This window comes from Cyrtonyx montezumae, unplaced genomic scaffold (assembly GCF_038088225.1).
Source record: "Cyrtonyx montezumae isolate F1298 unplaced genomic scaffold, pur_monq_1.0 scaffold_3, whole genome shotgun sequence".
Lineage (NCBI taxonomy): Eukaryota > Metazoa > Chordata > Aves > Galliformes > Odontophoridae > Cyrtonyx > Cyrtonyx montezumae.
In genome coordinates this window covers 62,323,523-62,342,579 of record NW_027072034.1, presented here as the reverse complement: position 1 = coordinate 62,342,579, position 19,057 = coordinate 62,323,523, and the positions used below count along the sequence as shown (strand labels likewise).

General features: G+C 39.9%; 1 protein-coding gene across 2 annotated transcripts in view; it reads right to left on the bottom strand.

Moving 5' to 3' along the window:
* The window catches only part of APP (amyloid beta precursor protein), a 198,663-nt gene that overhangs the window by 102,896 nt on the left and 76,710 nt on the right, over positions 1-19,057 (bottom strand). For both annotated transcript variants that reach the window (XM_065741830.1, XM_065741831.1), the window contains exons 4-5: positions 2,428-2,540; positions 544-737 (exon numbers count right to left, since the gene is read on the bottom strand). In XM_065741830.1, coding sequence (XP_065597902.1) covers positions 544-737; positions 2,428-2,540 — 307 coding nt within the window. The remainder of the gene's footprint in view (positions 1-543; positions 738-2,427; positions 2,541-19,057) is intronic.

Genomic DNA, 19,057 nt, shown 5'->3' with positions numbered 1-19,057 from the left:
TCCATTCTAATGCTGACTTGCAAAGGAAACCTCCATTCCCTATCTCAACAGAAGCATATTAATTAGTCTTATTATCAAAGGCTAGATGTTAAAACAGATTTTCTTCTATAAATCACACTTAGAAAGTAACAGCTGAAAAATATTCTTATGGTAATAACAACAACACAGCTAATGCCTATTATAAATGAAGATATTTCAAAGTCTCCAACAGTTATGTCAACTGAATATCTGCTGCAGTTCTCCCAGACTGCACATGAAGTTTTCTAACAACATGTTTGAAAACAGTATTTGTCATTCAGTAGTCAAGAAGTTATGCAATTAAGCATTTTCACTATAAACGAGGCAACACTTCTAAAAAAGATAAAGGCATAAAATGTGCAATAACTGTATGAGCAATAAGCTTCTATGTGGAAGGTTAAAAAATATTTTAGCCGTTGTAGCTGCAAATTTACTTATAGAAAGGAGTCTTCCTTCAACAACGAGGTCTTTCAGACAGATTTTTGGCATCTCTTGTAAGATGATAAGGGAAAAAGCCACTCCTACCTTCCATCTGCATAGTCTGCATCTGCGCCTCCCCACCAGACATCTGAATCATCATCTTCAGCATCAGCTGAGTCAAGATTGTCGCTTTCCTCTGCTAATGGGCAGCAAACAAATTCCACACCACGAAACTTGTCAATTCCACAGGGCAGCAGCATTCCATAGTCATGCAGATTCATGCTCTTCTCACTACAGGACTACAGAAAACAAGATACAACACTGTCAAGGAAGCTGGAAAAAGATGCCACTGACCTCAAGAGAATGTAAGGGGCCATGAACAGCTGTAGGAGGTTGAAGTTGGTGAGCTGCACGTTTTCTGAATTTTGAAACACGACTTAAATCATTGCTTCTATATTTTTAACTCACACTGTTGGTAGTTCCTTGCCTGTCTACACTGAGCTGGCAATGTGTGCTTGCAGCCTAGACAGCCAACCATATCCTAGGTTGCATCAAGAGAGGCATGACCAGCAGGTCGAGGGAGGTGATTCTGCCCCTCTGCTCTAAAAAGAAAAAAGACACAGAGCTGTTGGAGTCCATCCAGAGGAGTGTCACAAAGACAATCAGAGAGCTGGAGCACCTTCCCTATGAGCACCAGCTGAGAGAGCTGGGGCTCTTCAGACCAGAGAAGGCTCTGGGGGAACCTTCTTACAGTGTCCTTCCAGTACCTGAAGGAGGCCTACAGGAAAGCTGGGGAAGGACTTTTCATAAGAGCATCTAGTGACAGGATGAGGGAAAATGGTTTTAAACTGGAGTGGGATAGATTTAGACTAGATATCAGGAAGAAGTTCCTGATATTGCCTAGTAATGTTGTGGATACACCCTCCCTGGAAGCATTCAAGGCCAGGCTGGATGGGGCTGTGAGCAACATGATTCTAGTGGGAAGTATTCCTCCCTACATCAGGGGGTTGGAACTAGATGATCTTAAAGGTCCCTTCCAACCCAAAACATTCTACGACCTTTGCAAGCAGGAAGACCTTTCTTCCCAGACCTTTTGTCTTTGCCTGTATGGAAGGACTTATCTCCTCCCACATATGTGGTGACTCTATATGCTCCTGCTCAAAATTCTCACATGTTCACTTCACAGAAAACCATAAGGCAGAACAGTTATTTGTCCTCCTGGGCTATTAATGCTCTTAAACAGTTCACTGTAAGATAGATTTACATTTAAAATTAGAATCTGCATACATGAAGGCTGGTGCCTTAAACATTTAAGAGGGCAATTGTATGATCCAAGCAAAATGCTGCAAAGCACACTTCAATTCTGATCTCCAGAATCTGGGACAATATACAAATCAGGAGGTTTGAAACAAAACAGCAACAAGACGTTTTGAAGCTCATGTTGCTTCTTATTGCTACAACCTCTCCAACAGTGACAAGGGAGGACAACAGAGGCAGATACATACTAGCAATTATAATACTAAATTCATTTCTGTTTTCAGTTAAGTACTGATAATTTGTACTCTGAGCTTTACTGCAAGATGGCTTTGTACAGTTCTGTGTTTCACAAAGCCTCTTAAACTTTCATGCTGAACTTTACATACTGTGTCCTGAGGCCCTGTGAAGAAGTTGGCATAGCAATATGACACCGACTCATGCTAACAATAAAGGCACAGCCTTCTTCAACTGAATCTTTAGCTACAGAGCAACATTTATCAAGAGAAGTCAAAGGAGGCAGAAAACATCATGGGTAAGTGAATGTGGTGAAAAAATAAAGTTATTAAATAGGGTCCATGTTAAATAAAGTATAATTTTCTTATTAAGCGTAACAAAAAGCTTTTTACGCAACCATTCACAAGCATCCTTTTAATTTCTTTTCAGCATCACTACTATAACTTAAGCCCATACTCAGAATAGTGATGGAGTTCTAGAGAAGGCAGATTAATGTACCTCTTTAGCAACAGTATGCCAGTGCAGGTGAGTTTCACACACATCCATCCTTTCCTGGTGAAGGAACTTGCACTTGTCTGGTACCAGCAGGGCATCACTCACAAACTCTCCCACTGAAAGAAAAAAAATAATAATTAAAAATGTGAATAATAAATGGTAATTTTGCATCTAGTACCTCGTCCTGTTAAACCTTTATGTAGGTAGGTATATTGGCTCATGGATGAGCAGCAGGGGCTGTCTGCAAAGAACTGTGCGGTTTATGAATTTCCACAATGCTCCTGCCTTTGATCTCTGAGATGTACTGGACTGTGGAAACTTTAGCATAATATGGCAACTTCTACTTGAGCTATGTGAAACATGCTGGACCCACTGGTGATGTGTAGTGCCACGTGAAGCTAGGAGATGGTAGGATCCAGCTCATGGAAAGGCAGCACAGGGTGCTGGGAGGGATGACGATGCTCTGCTTCTGCATCTATGCAGGGCTTGTGTAGGGAAGGGGCCTGAAGTGCTTTGAAATACTAACAGATTTTCCAGTATGAAATAAATCTTATCCTAACACATTATTTTAAATAATCCTACAGTATTTCTACTTAATTAATTACAGTAATAATAGCCCACTTAGTAATTGTTGTGATGCAGACTCTTTCTTGCAGCCTCATTACATCAACCAGGTGAACTGAGATTAACCAAGAAGGGCACTGGAGCTCAGAAGCCAGGGAACATTATGACTCACCGTCACCTGCCTACCTGGATCAGACCAGAGTGGGGGAAAAGGGACTCCTCACCACAGACAGATCTGACCCAAGAAATTGTGCTACCTATAGCAGTAGCACAATAACGCTACAGGAACACTGCTGAAGTACATAATGCTCATAGCTTCAATATTTAAAAAAAACCCTCAGCTGATGAATAACATGATTCATTAGAATAAAATCACTAATCCTGTACAATTCTGGTTTCACAATTAAATCAACCCAAAGCCTTGAAAAATGTTTTATAAGAAAAAAAAAAAAAAGCCTGTAGAATGCTTTTGAAAAGTTGGTGTACTGAACAGACCCAGCATTGTGAAGCACATGACTCAGCTGGCATAAATGATCAGCTTCCCAGAGCAATTGTCTGCAATCTCCAAAAAACTACCGTGGGTTTTAAATGAACAAACCGTGATGTCCCAATGGCTGAACGGACACAATAATGAGTTAATGAATTGGAAAGAGATGACTGCAAGTTTACTGTTCAGTAGAGGGGTCATCTCAGGGACCTGATGAAAAAGCCCTCAAAGCTTACATTAACAAAGTCTGTTTTAAAAATAATCAACATCCCCTTGCACTGGGGGAAAAGCACAGTTCAGCAAATACATGCATATAGCTTTGCTAATCACCAGGATGTACTTTTCACACAAAGTTCCTTGTTCTACTTCATTGCTTTTGATCTCAAGTCTTTAAATTCAGTTGGTTAATTTACTAGGAAAAAAAAAAAAAGGATTTTATTACCTTTACCCCTGTGTGACATACTCTACTGCTTGCAAATTATTAACAGAAATGCTTTCTGGAGGTATGCAGAATAAACTTGCAGAAATAATGAGTTGAAACGCTTCCTGGTAATTCAAGATACAAAATTTGCAGCTTCTGTTAATGGAGTTTCTACTCCCAGTGGTATCACACCTAAATCCTGCACTGAAATGTGAATAAATGTGCACCTTGCTTGTGGGGGACTATCCTGCCACACCTCCAGAATGATTCAGTTCAAATGTAATGGATAATGCTTCAATTTAGCCAAGTACCTGACCACTAAGAAAGCACATGGATGTTCTGCTCAGAGAGCATGTCTGCTTCGCTCTCCCAGGACAGAGCACTTCATAAATATCTGCAGTTACATGTTGTTGGCTGTTCAAGCACACAAAACATTCAGAGCAGTCTTCATGGCAAATACTTATAGAAAATAAAAAATAATCCTGTACAAGAGGCAGACATCATGAAGTTAATTTCACTCCAGTGAAATGGATGTCATTTCAGAAGCTATGCATACAACATTGTGTGCAACCCTTTATCATCTGACTTCAGATACGCATAGGCATAAGAGTCCAAATACCAATACACCTGCTAAGTTGTGCATGAAAACATTCTGTTCACCTTAACACCCAACAGTACTGTCAGAGCCATGAGTGTGCCAAGCTAGAAGGCAAATAATAGTGTACCTCATCATCATTACTCAAAAAATAAACAAAAATAAAAACAAAGAAACCCAAAACACTAAGCCTATATAATTTCAGCTAAGTAACAAATACTGACGTATCACTGAACTGCACATCTCAAAAATACAGTGGAAAGATAAACATCAGAAGTTCTGTGCAGTGCAGCCCAGGCTGCAATATTACTACCAGATTGTGTCTGGCAGAATGTAATTAAAACCTAAAAAAGAAAAGGAAAAAAAAAAAAAAGGAGGGGGGGGGTATTTAACTTATATCAATTTACTAAAGAAATATGAGATATTTTGACATAATTGAAAGTCTGGCATTACGTTAGACAGATACCGTGCATCTGCTTGATCAAATCAGATTCCTTGAAAATAAGGTAATCACATCCTCGTGGTAACCTGAATTCTCATTCCAAGTGAGGTCCCATTTTGAAGCCAACTGCTGAATTTCATGGAAATAAACAACCTGCGGGAACAAGCTCCCTTTGGTTTTCAGGAGCAACTGGGAAGGAGGGCAGTTGTTTGGCATAATAATACTCCTTCATTATAGAGAATTACATGCATATGAGACTTATTAAATTCAATTTTTTAATAGCAAATATAATTAATTTCTGAGCTTTATCAATACATAAAGAGATCATGCCCTGGAAGGTTTTTAAATTTATTTCTGTCAACTATTACTGAAGTTCAAATGCCAAGCTTTGCATTTTTGCTCTAGGTGGGTTTTGGGGTTGGTTTTTTTGTTTGTTTGTTTGTTTTTTGTCTGTTTCAATAAATTCCTGCTCAAGTGGCAGTTTGATGGAGGGAATGAAGTTCAGCTGACAACTGAAACATTTATTTTGCTTGGACCAGTCTATCAGAAACACAAGCCCATCGGGAAGTAGCACTTAAAATACAGTTGGCTTATGGACAGACTTCTACCTCTACAACTTCATTTAACTTTAAGTGCTGCTGAGTCATTATGCCTTTGGGGACTGTTTGATTTTTTGAAGAAGTAACCCACAGACCACGCAGAGGAAATAAACACATGAAAAGGGCACAATCCTGTGCCTCCTGAGGGAGGGCAATGTCAATGAGCTCTAAAATGGCAAAATTTACCTTGAAGATGAATGCCTACCACAGAGGGGCGATATTATTGCCACCATTGGTACTACTGCTGTTGGGTCTGCATCTATCCCTATTTTCTGCATTTTTCTGTCTTTTTCAAGGTCTCCTGCATTTTGATTCTAGTCCTACATTTGTGGTGTGGTGAGGTAACTCTAATAATAAAACAAGACGGCACAATTTGTCTCCTGATGAGTTCATAAATCACTAAATTCCCTCAAGTAATCCAAGAGGCAAGTAGAATAACCACTTGTTTTTCAGGAGATGTTTACCCGTTCTTGCAGGAGAGGTCTGAACAAAAGCAGCCTGCTCTGCCTTCTGGGTTCCTGGCCCTTCTGGAGAAAACAGCCCTGAAGGGGAATTCGGGGCAGAGATCAAGTTGCCACATCGAAAGCAAACAAACAAAACCACAGAAAAAACCTTGTGCCTACAATTCATTCAGCCAAAGGCAAAGAATCCTCTGCTTGCTCTTTTGAAACTAAGCTGCTTGTTCCCAACTCAAACCTATGTCTTTGAACAGCTACATTTAAGTTGTAGTATTCATTGCGTATGCTTAAGTACCACACATCACTGCAAGACATCATGCCAACATCATAAATCACAGCTTAATTTCATTTTACAAATCTCAGTTCCTTCGTCTCTTTCCTGATGCTCAACTTTCCATTACATTTGTACAGCCTTCATACTGCCACATCCCAGAGGATCCCAACAGTATAGCAATTGACATGCACCAAAGACAGTTTTGCCACCGATTAAAGATCACAGTCACAGATTATAATGCCACATTTTACTATTGAGTAATTTTCATTCAGACAAGCATATTGTATTCTCTGAAAAATACTTCTGGAACAACAGATTTTGCACTGTATGACCTTAAGTTTTGGTTTAGAAATACACATTTCAACCAGGAAAGACTAAGAAGTGCATTAAGACTCAACGTCTAATAAAAGGATTCTAGCAAAGGCATCTGATTTAAAATCTGCTCGAGGAAGAAAAAGGCTCAGCAAGCAAATACATTTACGAGAACATGACTGCCCTCTATCTGTTTAAATGGCAGATACTATATCAGGGCAAAATGATTCAAAATGAAAATACTGTAAGCTGTGTGAGGCACGGTCAGCAGATCTTCCATCCACTGCATAAAACAGTTACGATGTGAGAATCCATCCAACATTACACAAACAGAGAGCAAAGATGAGAAAGGTAATGAAACCAAATCTGTGATGAAACCAAACACCTGCTAGCAGATGGCTGGGATCTCAACCGAAAAATAAGTACGCTCTAATTATGTTCAGGGGAGTACATTCAAATTAAGCCTGTTCTAACTTTTCCATGATGCACTGCAATGCTGGAGTTCAAGGACTCATGGTTTCATTTTTAGAGCCACCAATGAGCACCGAGGCCTTGCTGAAATGAATTACAAGTACCTGAGCCCATGTTCTTGAGAACTATAACAGAAATCTGTCTTTTCCTATGACTTCCCATGGATCACACCATGCAGCATCATGCAGCACTGGAAGCAAGTGGCAGAGCCACCTGTGCCCTTTCCAGCCCATAGGCTCTGTGATGCCCTGTTCAGTAGGTGGGACAGCTCAGCTTTCAGCATGTTTGTTAGCTCGTGTGCCTACCCTAGGTATATTTCTTATATTTATCTAAACAGTCATGTAACTTCAGGTGCCGCTATTGGGGGTGATGTTTACATCATGGAAAGCATCAGATACGAAGTCTTCCTCACAGGACAGTTAAAAATGCATTGTTTTTCAGGCAAATGATTTAGTAAGCACAGCTATCTAGAAGCATACTAAACAAGGCCCAGTGTTGTCCAAGCTTTTGGACCTAGCACCCACAGGTGAAGAGGGAGAAACTGTTCTGATGAGGCACAGCCTAAGCGTGGCACTGGCCCTGCACCATGCATGGTTTTCCTCTCACTCCAATGTGAATGAGCCCAGACAGAGTACTAAAGTCCTTCAGTCTGGTTTAAAGGGTTTTAAACAGCATATGGTAAACAGAGGTTTCAGAGATTTCTCCAGTTTCAAATTTCATTTTAAACAGAACTGAAAGAGAAGCAATGTTTAGGAAGTAAGTAAAAACCCATCTGTAGTTATTTGAAAGATAATTTCTACCTATGCTTTCACTTATAAATATCTACCAGTACTTATATCAGTAACCAGGAAACTATGAAACTCATCCCACTGTATTTCTTTCTCCAGTAAACATGTAGACCAGCATCAATTGGTGCTGAAAACACAACACAGTCACCAGCAGAAGAGAGGCTGTGAAGGAGCTGAAACAAAGCTGTGCATGCAAAGCAACAACTTCACTATTTGCACTATCTGTCCATTTATTAGGGTACAAAAGGTAAAAATTACTGACAAATAAAGTTTTTTCTTAAGATTAAAATCTAACGGATAGTCTTAGCTGTACTTAGTGTCTCAGTACTCTCAAAATGATTTTGAAAAATCATGATAGTGTGCTTTCCACAAGTACTTTGGTGGCACACAATATATGTGACCATACAGGTGGCACAAGATCAAGGCAAAAGAAGACCCGTCGTACTGAGCACAGTGACATCTGCATATGCACATCAGCAACTGCACATGGGGTCCCAACCCTGCTGCTATTCCGACATAATTTTGGGGAAGTCCGAATACCTTATGTAAAATTCTGGTGTCAAAGGGCTGAACTTTTCAGGGACAATCCATTAAAATGCATTTGTCCAGATGAAATAATGAACCATGTAAGAGCTGTACCTCAAAGCAATTTGCAGTGTTTATCATGTCTTCATTTCTTAAGGTTCTGTACATAAGAACATCTTCCTTCTCATCTCATCTCCTGCCCTCTTCCTCCGTAACTCTTTCATCATTGACATAAATGGAATTTCTGCTCACCCTGCTACTTTTTCTTTTTGCTTAAATGCATTTTTTGATGAAAGTGGCTCCCTTTTCAGACAGAATGTAAGAATCATTCATATTTTATGCGTTACGCCAATAACAGATACATTTGTTTACACGCAAGAAAATTCAAATGCACATCATCACATGCTCTAGTATCATTACAGACAAGGCACACAAACATTTCTTCAAAGTCTACAGCACCTCCATGGCTCATTCAAGCATTAAGCTCATTTACTGTTCTATCATTTCTTCCACAGTTCTCTCCCATCTTTGTGGAGAAGTCTTCCTAGGAAGACAATAAGAGGCCTGCTCTGTCCCTCTCTTGCTCACTAATGCAATGTAACAGAACTGTGCCAATGCCCATTAACCCAACCTCATGGGATAGGCCACATGCTGGGACTCCTAACTCCAACACTTCAAATCTCCCACAAAATCAAAACCAAACAAACAAACCACCAAACACCCCATCAAAACTTCTTACTGCTGTGATCAGAAGCAAAAGTCACTTCCAGAAGACTATCAGAGGGGTCTTTTCTCTTCCGTTTGCTTTCTCTAGGGACCAATGGCTCGAAAAGGCAAGTCTTCTTGCTCGGCACCACAAATCAAAACAGCCTCTATCTCAGGTCTTACTGAGAAATCATCACAAAAACTGACTGCCCAGTCAAGGAAGTCACACAATTTCAGGACTGAGTTGCTCTTTCCAGTTCCTCAGTGCAGTGATTACATCTTCAAAGCTTCTGTCATAAATGGGTGAGATTTGTTGCAGACATAGCCCTCTCCCCCACAGATCTGTAATACCACTCTATTTCCTAGAAATACTTAGGGAAGTGCAAGAAAAAACACTAACTCTGCAGATGTCAATCTGGAGAGCTCAACTTCATCCATCCTGTCTCAGTCACAATGCTCCTCTGTGAAGCTGTGCAAGCAAAGATCTTTTCACCTCCTCCCACAACACCCTTAATTGCTTCAGTTTCCCTCCCCTCCCTCTGCTCCCTGTAGTCCCAACAGAATTTGTTTTCCCTGCTGTCTTCATAACAGGCAATCAAACCCACCTTTCTACTTTTCACTCAATTATCACAGTAGTACTGTTTAACAGGACATGGTCAATTGCTCTGAAGGGCTCAGGAATGCACTGTAGACTGAAGCCCAGCTGTTCACAGTATACAAAAGATTGTAAGTGAAAGATGCCACTTGTGGGTGGTTCCTGCATTTATTTATTTCTTAAAGGATTCCAAGTCCCATCCTGAGCTGACAGCAGTTTGTCTAGCTAAAACAGATCCTCTGCAGTGGTATAAAAATAGAAGGAAATGAAAAGCTGAAAGGTGCTGGGAACTAAGACAAATAAGAAAAATCTCCTTGATTCTGCATGCAGTAGAGCAGAGAAAACATGACTCCTCAAAAGGTAAACAGAATAACAAAGAATTTATTAGAAATCTCTTGACCTACACGAAATAGTCAGTAGAATTCACAGAAGAAAAAAGCAACATCATAGAACTCGAAGGAACAGATTTCAAGTGTGAAAAGTTTAATGAGATCATTCTGTGAAGATTTCATTTGATTTTATAAAAAGTCCCAAAGCAGAACCCAGGAAAAGTTTTGAAATACCCTGTACCACAACCAAGTTAGAAGAAAAATCAGGAGAGAAAATAGGATAGTGGTTCATAGGTTCATAGGTCCATTAGGTTGGAAAGGACCTACATCACTTTCAAAGATGAAATCACTTTTACTCCACAAGAAAATAAGTGCACTCAGGCTGTTTACTTGGCACTGTCTGGATTATGCAGTTACATGCCTGCTATTTATCACATGCCTGCTGTAATTCTGTTTGAAAAGCATCCTGTCCCTGTGAAGCCTTTTACAGCAAGCTTCAGTGAAAGAAACATAGCAACAGTATTACCTGCTGAGCACTAGTATCTCCATCCAGAATGGGAGTGCAAGAGATAAAAAAAGGTAAGAGTATCATCTATTCTGTGCCCCTAGAAGTTATTGTGGATAAAAAAGAGTAATCTGAAACATTTCCTTTTCAGCGTGGGGGAGGGAAGGCCTACGGTGGGGAGAAGGTGAGGAAAATAAATAAACTGCTGAACTGTACCTTGTATGCTGAAGACCTCCTATTACCAGAAAGGTACAGCAGAACAGACTGCAAGAATTTGGGAATGCTTATCACAGAATCACAGATTCACAGAACAGTTTGATCTGGAAAGGACATTTAAAAGTCACCTAGACCAACTCCTCTGCAATGAGCAGGGACACTTACAGCTCCATCAGGTACTCAGAGCCCCGTCCAGCCTGACCTTGACTGTCTCCAGGCACGGAGCACTCATCACCTCTCTGGGCAACCTGTTTCACTGCCTTACCACCTTTATTGTAAAAAACATTTTTCTTATATCCAGTCTAAATCTCCCCTCTTTTAGTTTGAAACCATTTCCCCTATGTCCTATCACAATAGGCCCTGCTAAAGAGTCTGTCCTTTCTTTATTATAGCTCCCCTTTAAATACCAAAAGGCTGCTTTCGGGTCTTCCCAGAGCCTTCTCCAGGCTGAATGGCCCCAGCTCTATCAGCCTGTCCTCATAGGGGAGTTGTTCCATTCCTTGGATCATTTCTGTGACCCTTCTCTGGATGGTCCAACAGGCCCTTTTTGGTGGGGCTGTGCTTTATCCATATGCCCCCCAGTTCATACTGATAGTGGGGGCTGTCACAACCCAGGTACACGACCTTGCATGCGGATTTGTTGAACCTCACGAGGTTCTCCTGGGCCCACTGCTGGAGTCTGTCTAGGTCTCTCTGGAAGGCAACCTTTCCCTCAGGCATGTCAACCACACCACACAGCTTGGTGTCATGAATGCTTCTCTTACCAAGGTAAGAATCCTTTGCTCCCACTCCCCCTTTTGTGGCAGTACTATATGCAGAACAATTTTCCACCATCCAGTGTTTAAAACCATTTACGATATGCCCTTTAGTTCTCTATATCCACTTATTTCCCTAGTGCTTAGCTCATCTTCGGTCCTCACAGTCACTACCTAGCGAGTCAGGATGGTAAAATATAAAAAGTGTAGCACTACAGAAATCACAAGGTATCTGAGAAATGAGTTGAAACAGTTTTCTTCTTCAAGGGAAACTTTTCTAGACCCTACTACCTGGGATTGTAGAAACAGCACTATCTGGGACTGATAAATCAGGAAGGCTGAAGAGGATTTGGAAACCGGATTGCTACCCTGGCCTCATCATACTGCATGTGCTCTAGGCAAAGGACCATCTATCACCTGAAGGACTCAGTGCATGAAGGGTAGAGAAAGGTTGCTGCTATACACACTAAACAGTCTCCACACCAGAATCATTTGTCTAGTCTTGAGAAATTAGTAACAGGGAAAAAATAATCAGGGATACTAAAAAGAAGCCAGAGTCAGATTATTATTTTATAGAAAAATCTCAATTGTTTATAGGGTTATTTTTTGATGTTATGTTTTTGGTTGTGTTTTTTGTTTTGTTTACTACGTTGGCTTTATGGAGTTATTTTTTGGGGGGGGTTCAAGACTCAAAATTTTAATTTCCTCCTGCCTTCTGGCTGTTCTGATGAGCCAGAGGTTCCACAGTCCTCACATCACCAGGAGGTGTGACATTCAATAACAGAGCATGGCGTGGGTCAAGCACCAAGCAAATACCAAAAAACTTCATGGAGGGAAAAGCTACTGCAGCAAGCTTGCACAGGCAGCTCTCAGGTCCATGTTAAGGGCCCTTGGTTTCCCTAGCAGCAGAGCTGCACTGGAAACCACCCTGCCACACAGCTGGCTCTCCAGCAATGGGACTGCACACCCCTTTCATACTCTGCATTGGTGAGAAGAGCTGGAGAGGCACATGCTAAGATGAAGCATTTGGCAACAGCAACTTGGAAAGAAAGACAAGGAAAAGTCGAGGATGTGCAATCTCCTTACAATCAACACACACTATTCTCAAATACTTGTTGGTTTACAGCAGGCATTTAGGCTCTGATGCTGGACCTCCTCCTTTTGCACCACAGTGCGGTTTCCCATCTGCACTGATGTTTGCTAACAGCCAGTCAGCTCCAGTTAATACAAAAAATAAAAGTACCTCTGTTTTCAATCTGTTAAAACAGTCTACGCAGTGTAGGAAACTCCTGTTGACTCCCAGGTTTATTCAAGATAACACTCACTCTTCTTCATATTCAGTAGGATTATAACAAAGCCAATTTTCAAAAACATAAAAAAGAACAAAAATTCGCAGCTTTTAAAGCATATTAAAAAATCATTAGAGAAATGACTGTAAAAATGCATTTCTTGATTTAATAAATAAAAATAATTGATACTGCAGGATCCATTTTAATGATCTTTCTCATATGCGAGTGTATCTACCAAATAAAACTTAATTGAATTTCTCAAAAGTGGATACACTCCAAGTCTTAAGAAATCATCTTTGTGAACCTTATTTTTCCTCCAGCTGCCCTTGGGTTTTTTCAAGCACTAGTATGGCTGAATTTCAAAAAAGATTATGCTTTATAAATGTTACTGAATACATGAATTTTAACACTGCAGCCATTAACACCATATTCTGCTGCTGCTGAGATGCACAAGTCTCAAAGCATTTGTTACCATTTCTGCTCCCTCTCTCACAGCAGGCAGCAGACATATTTTGCAGCTACATCTGTAAAGTGCAAATCTCCAAGCCGTTTAACATTTTGTGCCTCCCTTCTGGTTGAAGCGACACTTACCACACTTGATTACATAAGAGTTACTTGGAAAACCAGCTCTCAATTGGAAACAGTATACAGTGAGGTAATTAGATTGATTAATTTATTAATATATGACTTAGGCATACTGGTGACTTGCTGAAGACACCAATCAAATGGCAAGATAGTACAGAGACAGGATGCTTAGAAACAATTCAGCACTGCTGGGATAAGTAATGCCACCATGCTTGGCTCTATCACACGATGAGATGTTTCTCATAGGCTATCCGTAGTAATCTGGGTAAAGCATCTAGTATTAGCAGCAAAGCTACAGAAGGCTCCCCCCAGTCACTGATGTCTAGAAGAGGTAATGACCTTAAACATAGCAGGAAAGAATTGAAGTGTTACATACAGCTTTAAGGTTCTGTCATCAAAGGCTGTTTCAAGAGCTCACATTCCAATAGCAAATCAGATTTCAAATAGGAATGTATTTCCTGAAGTAACATTTCAGTTTTGCTTCTGTTCTCCCTCATAAACACCTTCATACTTAATGTTTCACTATGAAATTCAGGTTCTTTTTACTTCAGCAGTAATTTAATTCATGCGTTTTGCTCGCTCTCTCTCGCAAAGAGAGTCAAGTCAGACTGCAATTATTTCTGTAATATCTTCTTGTGCAAAGGATCTGATGAGTGAATAAATAGCTGAACAAGCTGCAGTTGAAGATCAACTTAGCAGAAATACTTTGCTGATTATTAACAACCTAAGCAATCAGTTACCATAACCACTGAGTCCTGAATATTCTATTTGCTGAGACAAAACTTTTATTCAGACTGCTACTGCCAGTAGCTGAAAGGCTTCACTGTGTTACAAGTACCTGGGAAAAATAGGAAACCACCTTTGGGCTTTGCAAAGTTTACAGATAAGCACAGTATCAACTACCCATCAAAATGTGTTTTTGCCCTAGAGCAAAACCTTTTATTATCTTGCAGTAAGGGTGGCAGTGGTGTGGTAATTCATCTATGATGCACAAAGTTGCTGGGATGAGACACCTGGGACAAAGAAAAGAGCCAACTCAAGTATGGTAATTCAAAGAAGCTGAAGATAAGCAGACAAGCAGACTAAACACAACATTACAGTTCTGCATTCAGTGATCACAGCATTTTATTTATAAAACATTAACTACAAGCAATGGACAACTGATAAACATCACCGTTACTTGATGCAAAAAAGGGCATTTCTGAATGGCTAGTGATCCATGCAGAAACAGAATGGAAAAACTTCCTGAAACTTCTCTACATTTCACACACTGGCTCTACAGGGAACATCTTCACAGTCAGAACCTTGGTTCAGTTCATAAACCAGATCCTGATACAAGAGTCAAAGCAAAAAATAGCTGACATATCACTCCTAGATTATGATCCAGAGCATTACAGGCTAGCTGGTTTCACAGAAACTCATGGAACAAGTGCTCTTGATTTTCTGGGAATTCTGAATTCCATTTCTGGGTACAGGGAGATGATGATGATTTGCAATAGCCAAAAAAGATTTAACTAAGGTAAATCACGCTGGATCAACCTGATTTGCCTTCTAGGATGAAATGACTAGATCAGTAAGAAAAAAATGCGGCAGATGCTGTCTGCTTTATTTTTAGCCTAGATTTCAATACCACCTCCCTCTTCTGGTAACATGTTGGGATGTTATGATTTGAGAGGATGGGCTACCAGCTGAGTGAAGAACTGACTGCTGTGGCAAGCTCAACAAATTGTGGCTTATGGCTGTTCTCCACCGAGAAGTAGAATACTGCAGGGATATATCATGGCATCTTGTTTTTGTTTAATGCCTTTGTTAATGATATGGAGGACACAGAATGCACTCTCAAAATCTGCAGATGACTCCAAACCAGGAGGGTGAGCCAACAAACCTGCAGACAGAGCTGCCACTCAGAGAGGCCCAGGCAGGCTACAGAAATGAATTGAAAGAAACCTCGTAAAATTCAACATGAACAAAAAGCCTAACCCTGTCTCTGGGAAAGAAAATGTCCTAGCAATGATACATGCTGGGGAGTGGCCAAATGGAGAACAGCTCACAGAAAGTCCCTAGCAGGAAAACAGCAAGATGAGTACAAGCCTACAGTATGTCCTGAAATCAAAGATGGCCAGTGATGTCTTAGGCTGTGAGGAGCAGAAAACAGACTGAGAGAAGTGATGCACTCTTGGCACTCACTACACTGTATCTGAATACTATGTACAGTTTTGGGCACTGCAGTACAAGAAAGATACTGATGAACAAGAATAAGTTCAGCAGATGGTCACAAAGATGGATTGAGGTGGGTTGGAGACATGTTTGCCTGTGAAGAGAGGCTGAGGGAGGCTAGAGAAAACATAGCTTCAGGTGAGTTAGTGCCTGCCCACTCATACCAATGGGGACATCACCAAGCCAACGGAACTAGCTGCTTTCACAGTGTTGCACTGCATGAAGGGACAGTGACTGGAAGATGCTCTTACTGGATACAGGGGAAAAAAAGACATGGGGATAAATCAGGCACAAGGAAAAAGCCATCACAAATCCAAAACACAGCATTATAGAAGTTTTTCAAAGAAAATTAACTCAATTCCAGCCAAAACAGTACAAACAACCAAGAAAGGCTGCAGAACCTTTTGTCTTTGGATGTGTTCAAAATCAGGCCATACAAAGCCCTGAGCACCCTGGTAAAAATATAAGCCCTGCCTCGAGCAGCAGATGAGATGTAAGAATTCCAGGAATCCTTTCCAGTCTGACTGAACTATGATTCCATTGATCTCTTAAGTCTTCGTCACTTCATCATACTCTTACTATAAAAAACCCAAACCTGAAACAATCTCTGACAGCATCTCAGTCACACTAGCTATGACTTCACGTGACCTGACATTACAAACTACACAATCACAAAGAAAGTGCTGCCCTTCCTATTTCACAGGGATCTTGGTGTTGACTCTGTTCACTCTATATGATTACAGAAAGGGAACAACACAACTTATTTTTCAGTTATCTATCTCTAACAGGGGTAAGTGATGGATGATTCAACCTTACGGACAGATAAAACAAGCAAGTCACACTGTCAACATCACATTCTTAAGCTGACGGAACAGGTTTCTTGCACCACTTTCCGCTGGTAAATGAGGAAGACAGTTTTGGACCAGCTCCAGATATTAGAAAGTAGCTTGAAAAAAACCACAACAATGTAAATGCAATTTCCAGTTTCTAACACATGGAAGTAATGACTGCTACAACTGGTGATGGCATGAGTTGCTCTGATCAACACGCAAAAGTTCTGTATCATCTCTAATCCCCTTATGAGAGCACACAATAGCCCAGAAGTCAGCACAGCATACTCTCAGCATCATATAAAATTCAACAATTTTTGTGAATGTAAGTATTTAACATAAATATCACTACTTATTAAAAAGCCCATACTTTATGACAGAAAGCATTCCTCTTCAATTCTCGTTTAAATTAAACTCAGTGAACACAGCAAAAATAATCAAGTGCTAGCATAATGTGGTCATATCTTCGGAATCAATCAATTCCAACCTCTTATTTTCTCTCTTACACAAACTAGTCATTGTGGTCAGAAACCAAGTCACAATTAGAATGCAAGATCATCTTCTATTGAGATCTGAATCCTTACCCCAAAGACTAACATAAACCATAAATTACATGCAAATACTGAAGGCAATGTGGTAAAACAGCACTCGTTATTTGCACAGACTTTAGGCTCAGAAACACTGCCTAGTGTCTAAGCCTAGTTCACAGTATCAGAACATGAACTGTTTTATTAAAATACTGTATATCATATTGATTAAAAAATTAAGAGTAAATGAATTTTAGAGTAAGATGAACAACCAGAAGGAACACAGTAAACCAAACAAGAACAGTAAATACATCACATTACAGACCGACAGCAAGGATGATCAAATTAGATTGAATAAATCAAGACTAACCACTGAGTTGGAGCATTTTGTAAAGCAACTGAAAAGGTTAATAAAAGCTTATTGTTTAAACTGAACTCCCTGCAGATTCTTCTCCAAGTCAAAAGTGAACAGCTGAATCAACACTGAAAAAAAGTTTGAAGATAAAGAATCTGTCTGAGGTACATAAGACAACACACGAGTGACATTAAAGAAATCAAAACTGGAATATTTAATATCTTGATGTACATTTGACAGAAAAAAGGCACCACAACGAACCAAAACACTTACAAGTTCCCACAAAGAGGGAACAGTAAGCTGCTCCAATCGTTTCACATGCAGAGCTCATACTTTATTCATATGTAATTACACATGACACCAAGGAAGGCTTGGAAGATTATATTAGTAATCAGTATCAAGACTGAAAATTTTAAAAGCCACAGAAGTGTGAAAGATGTCCAATGCAAGGCCCTCCCAGTGCTGTGCTCAAGTACTTCTTGCACCGTGCATGGTTATTCCTGTTCCAAAACTGGAACCTGCCACATCAGAGAAAAGGGTAAAGTGAACAGAAGTCACAGATCAGTAAAACAAGCACTTTTACTCTCCTCTGGCAAAACTCATTTTCTGAAGTACTACTTAAAGCAACTCCAATGAGTTCTTCAGTAGGTTTTTTCCCAAAAGGTGTTATTTCACCCTATTTAATCTCCAGCTATTCTAATCATGTGATAGACATTGTCTTGAGAGAATGACAAATTCTGATATAAAAAATAAAGGGGGAAGAAGGAATAAAAAGGAAGAAGAAAAGAATTAAAATAAAATATGAGGAGATAGCTGCAAGCACCTGTGTTCCTAGAATCGCCTATCAATAACTGATTTCCAAGAGGACTGCTTGGGCATGAGTTATTTCTGGTGTGGTGTGCAGACCAAGACAACACAGCCAAGATACCACTCTCATTCTGCAGTTGTCAGTGTGAAAATTGGGGCAGTAAGAACCTTCAGAGAACTTGGAAGTCATACCGGTAGATGAGGGGAGGAGAACAAAGGGAAGGAGGAGGCTTCTCAAAGCATTCACAAGGCTCAGAAAGGCACTCTCCCTCTTTTCCAATTCCCTTATCTCAATTAGGTGGCCTCAGCAGAGCTCATACTATTTTAGAATACGTTTTTCTTAAGAGCCTTACCTCTGGTAATGTGAATAAAAATGATCTAAATTGATTCTGTTGTAACAGACCAGGTAATAGTAACCGCATGCAGCCAATTGTTCATACATAATAAAAACGGCATTAGAGTTTAAGTTAAAATTACATATTGCATTTTTATTACAACTTTAAAGCTACTCTTGAAACATTTTGACATAGGAGACATTTTGTAAATTATGAGGGCAGTTATATAACTGAAAATTGAAATAAAACTTTAGAGCTGCCTATAATTTTACAAAGCTTAAAAAAATGAGAGGTGTGTGAGACTTCAGGAAGAGTAATACTTTCATAATATGCCAAATTAACTTGAGAGATCTTTATTAGCTAATAAATGGGAACAAGTGAAGTATCAGAAAGGTCTGGGTGGGCTATAGAAAAACTATTAGATTAAGATTAAATTTGGTTTTAACCTAAATATCTCATTTTCCACACTAACAGAACAGAATAGAAAAAAAATCCTATCAGAATGTTTTTGATTTAAAGAACAGAGCAAAAGCCAGGTGGAGGGGAAGTTCACACTAACTAAAATGAAGTCTGATACAACTCTCCCCCAACCTAAAATAGGAAAAAAACTATGAAAGATTTATCCCCTCACTTCAGTGCTCTATAGC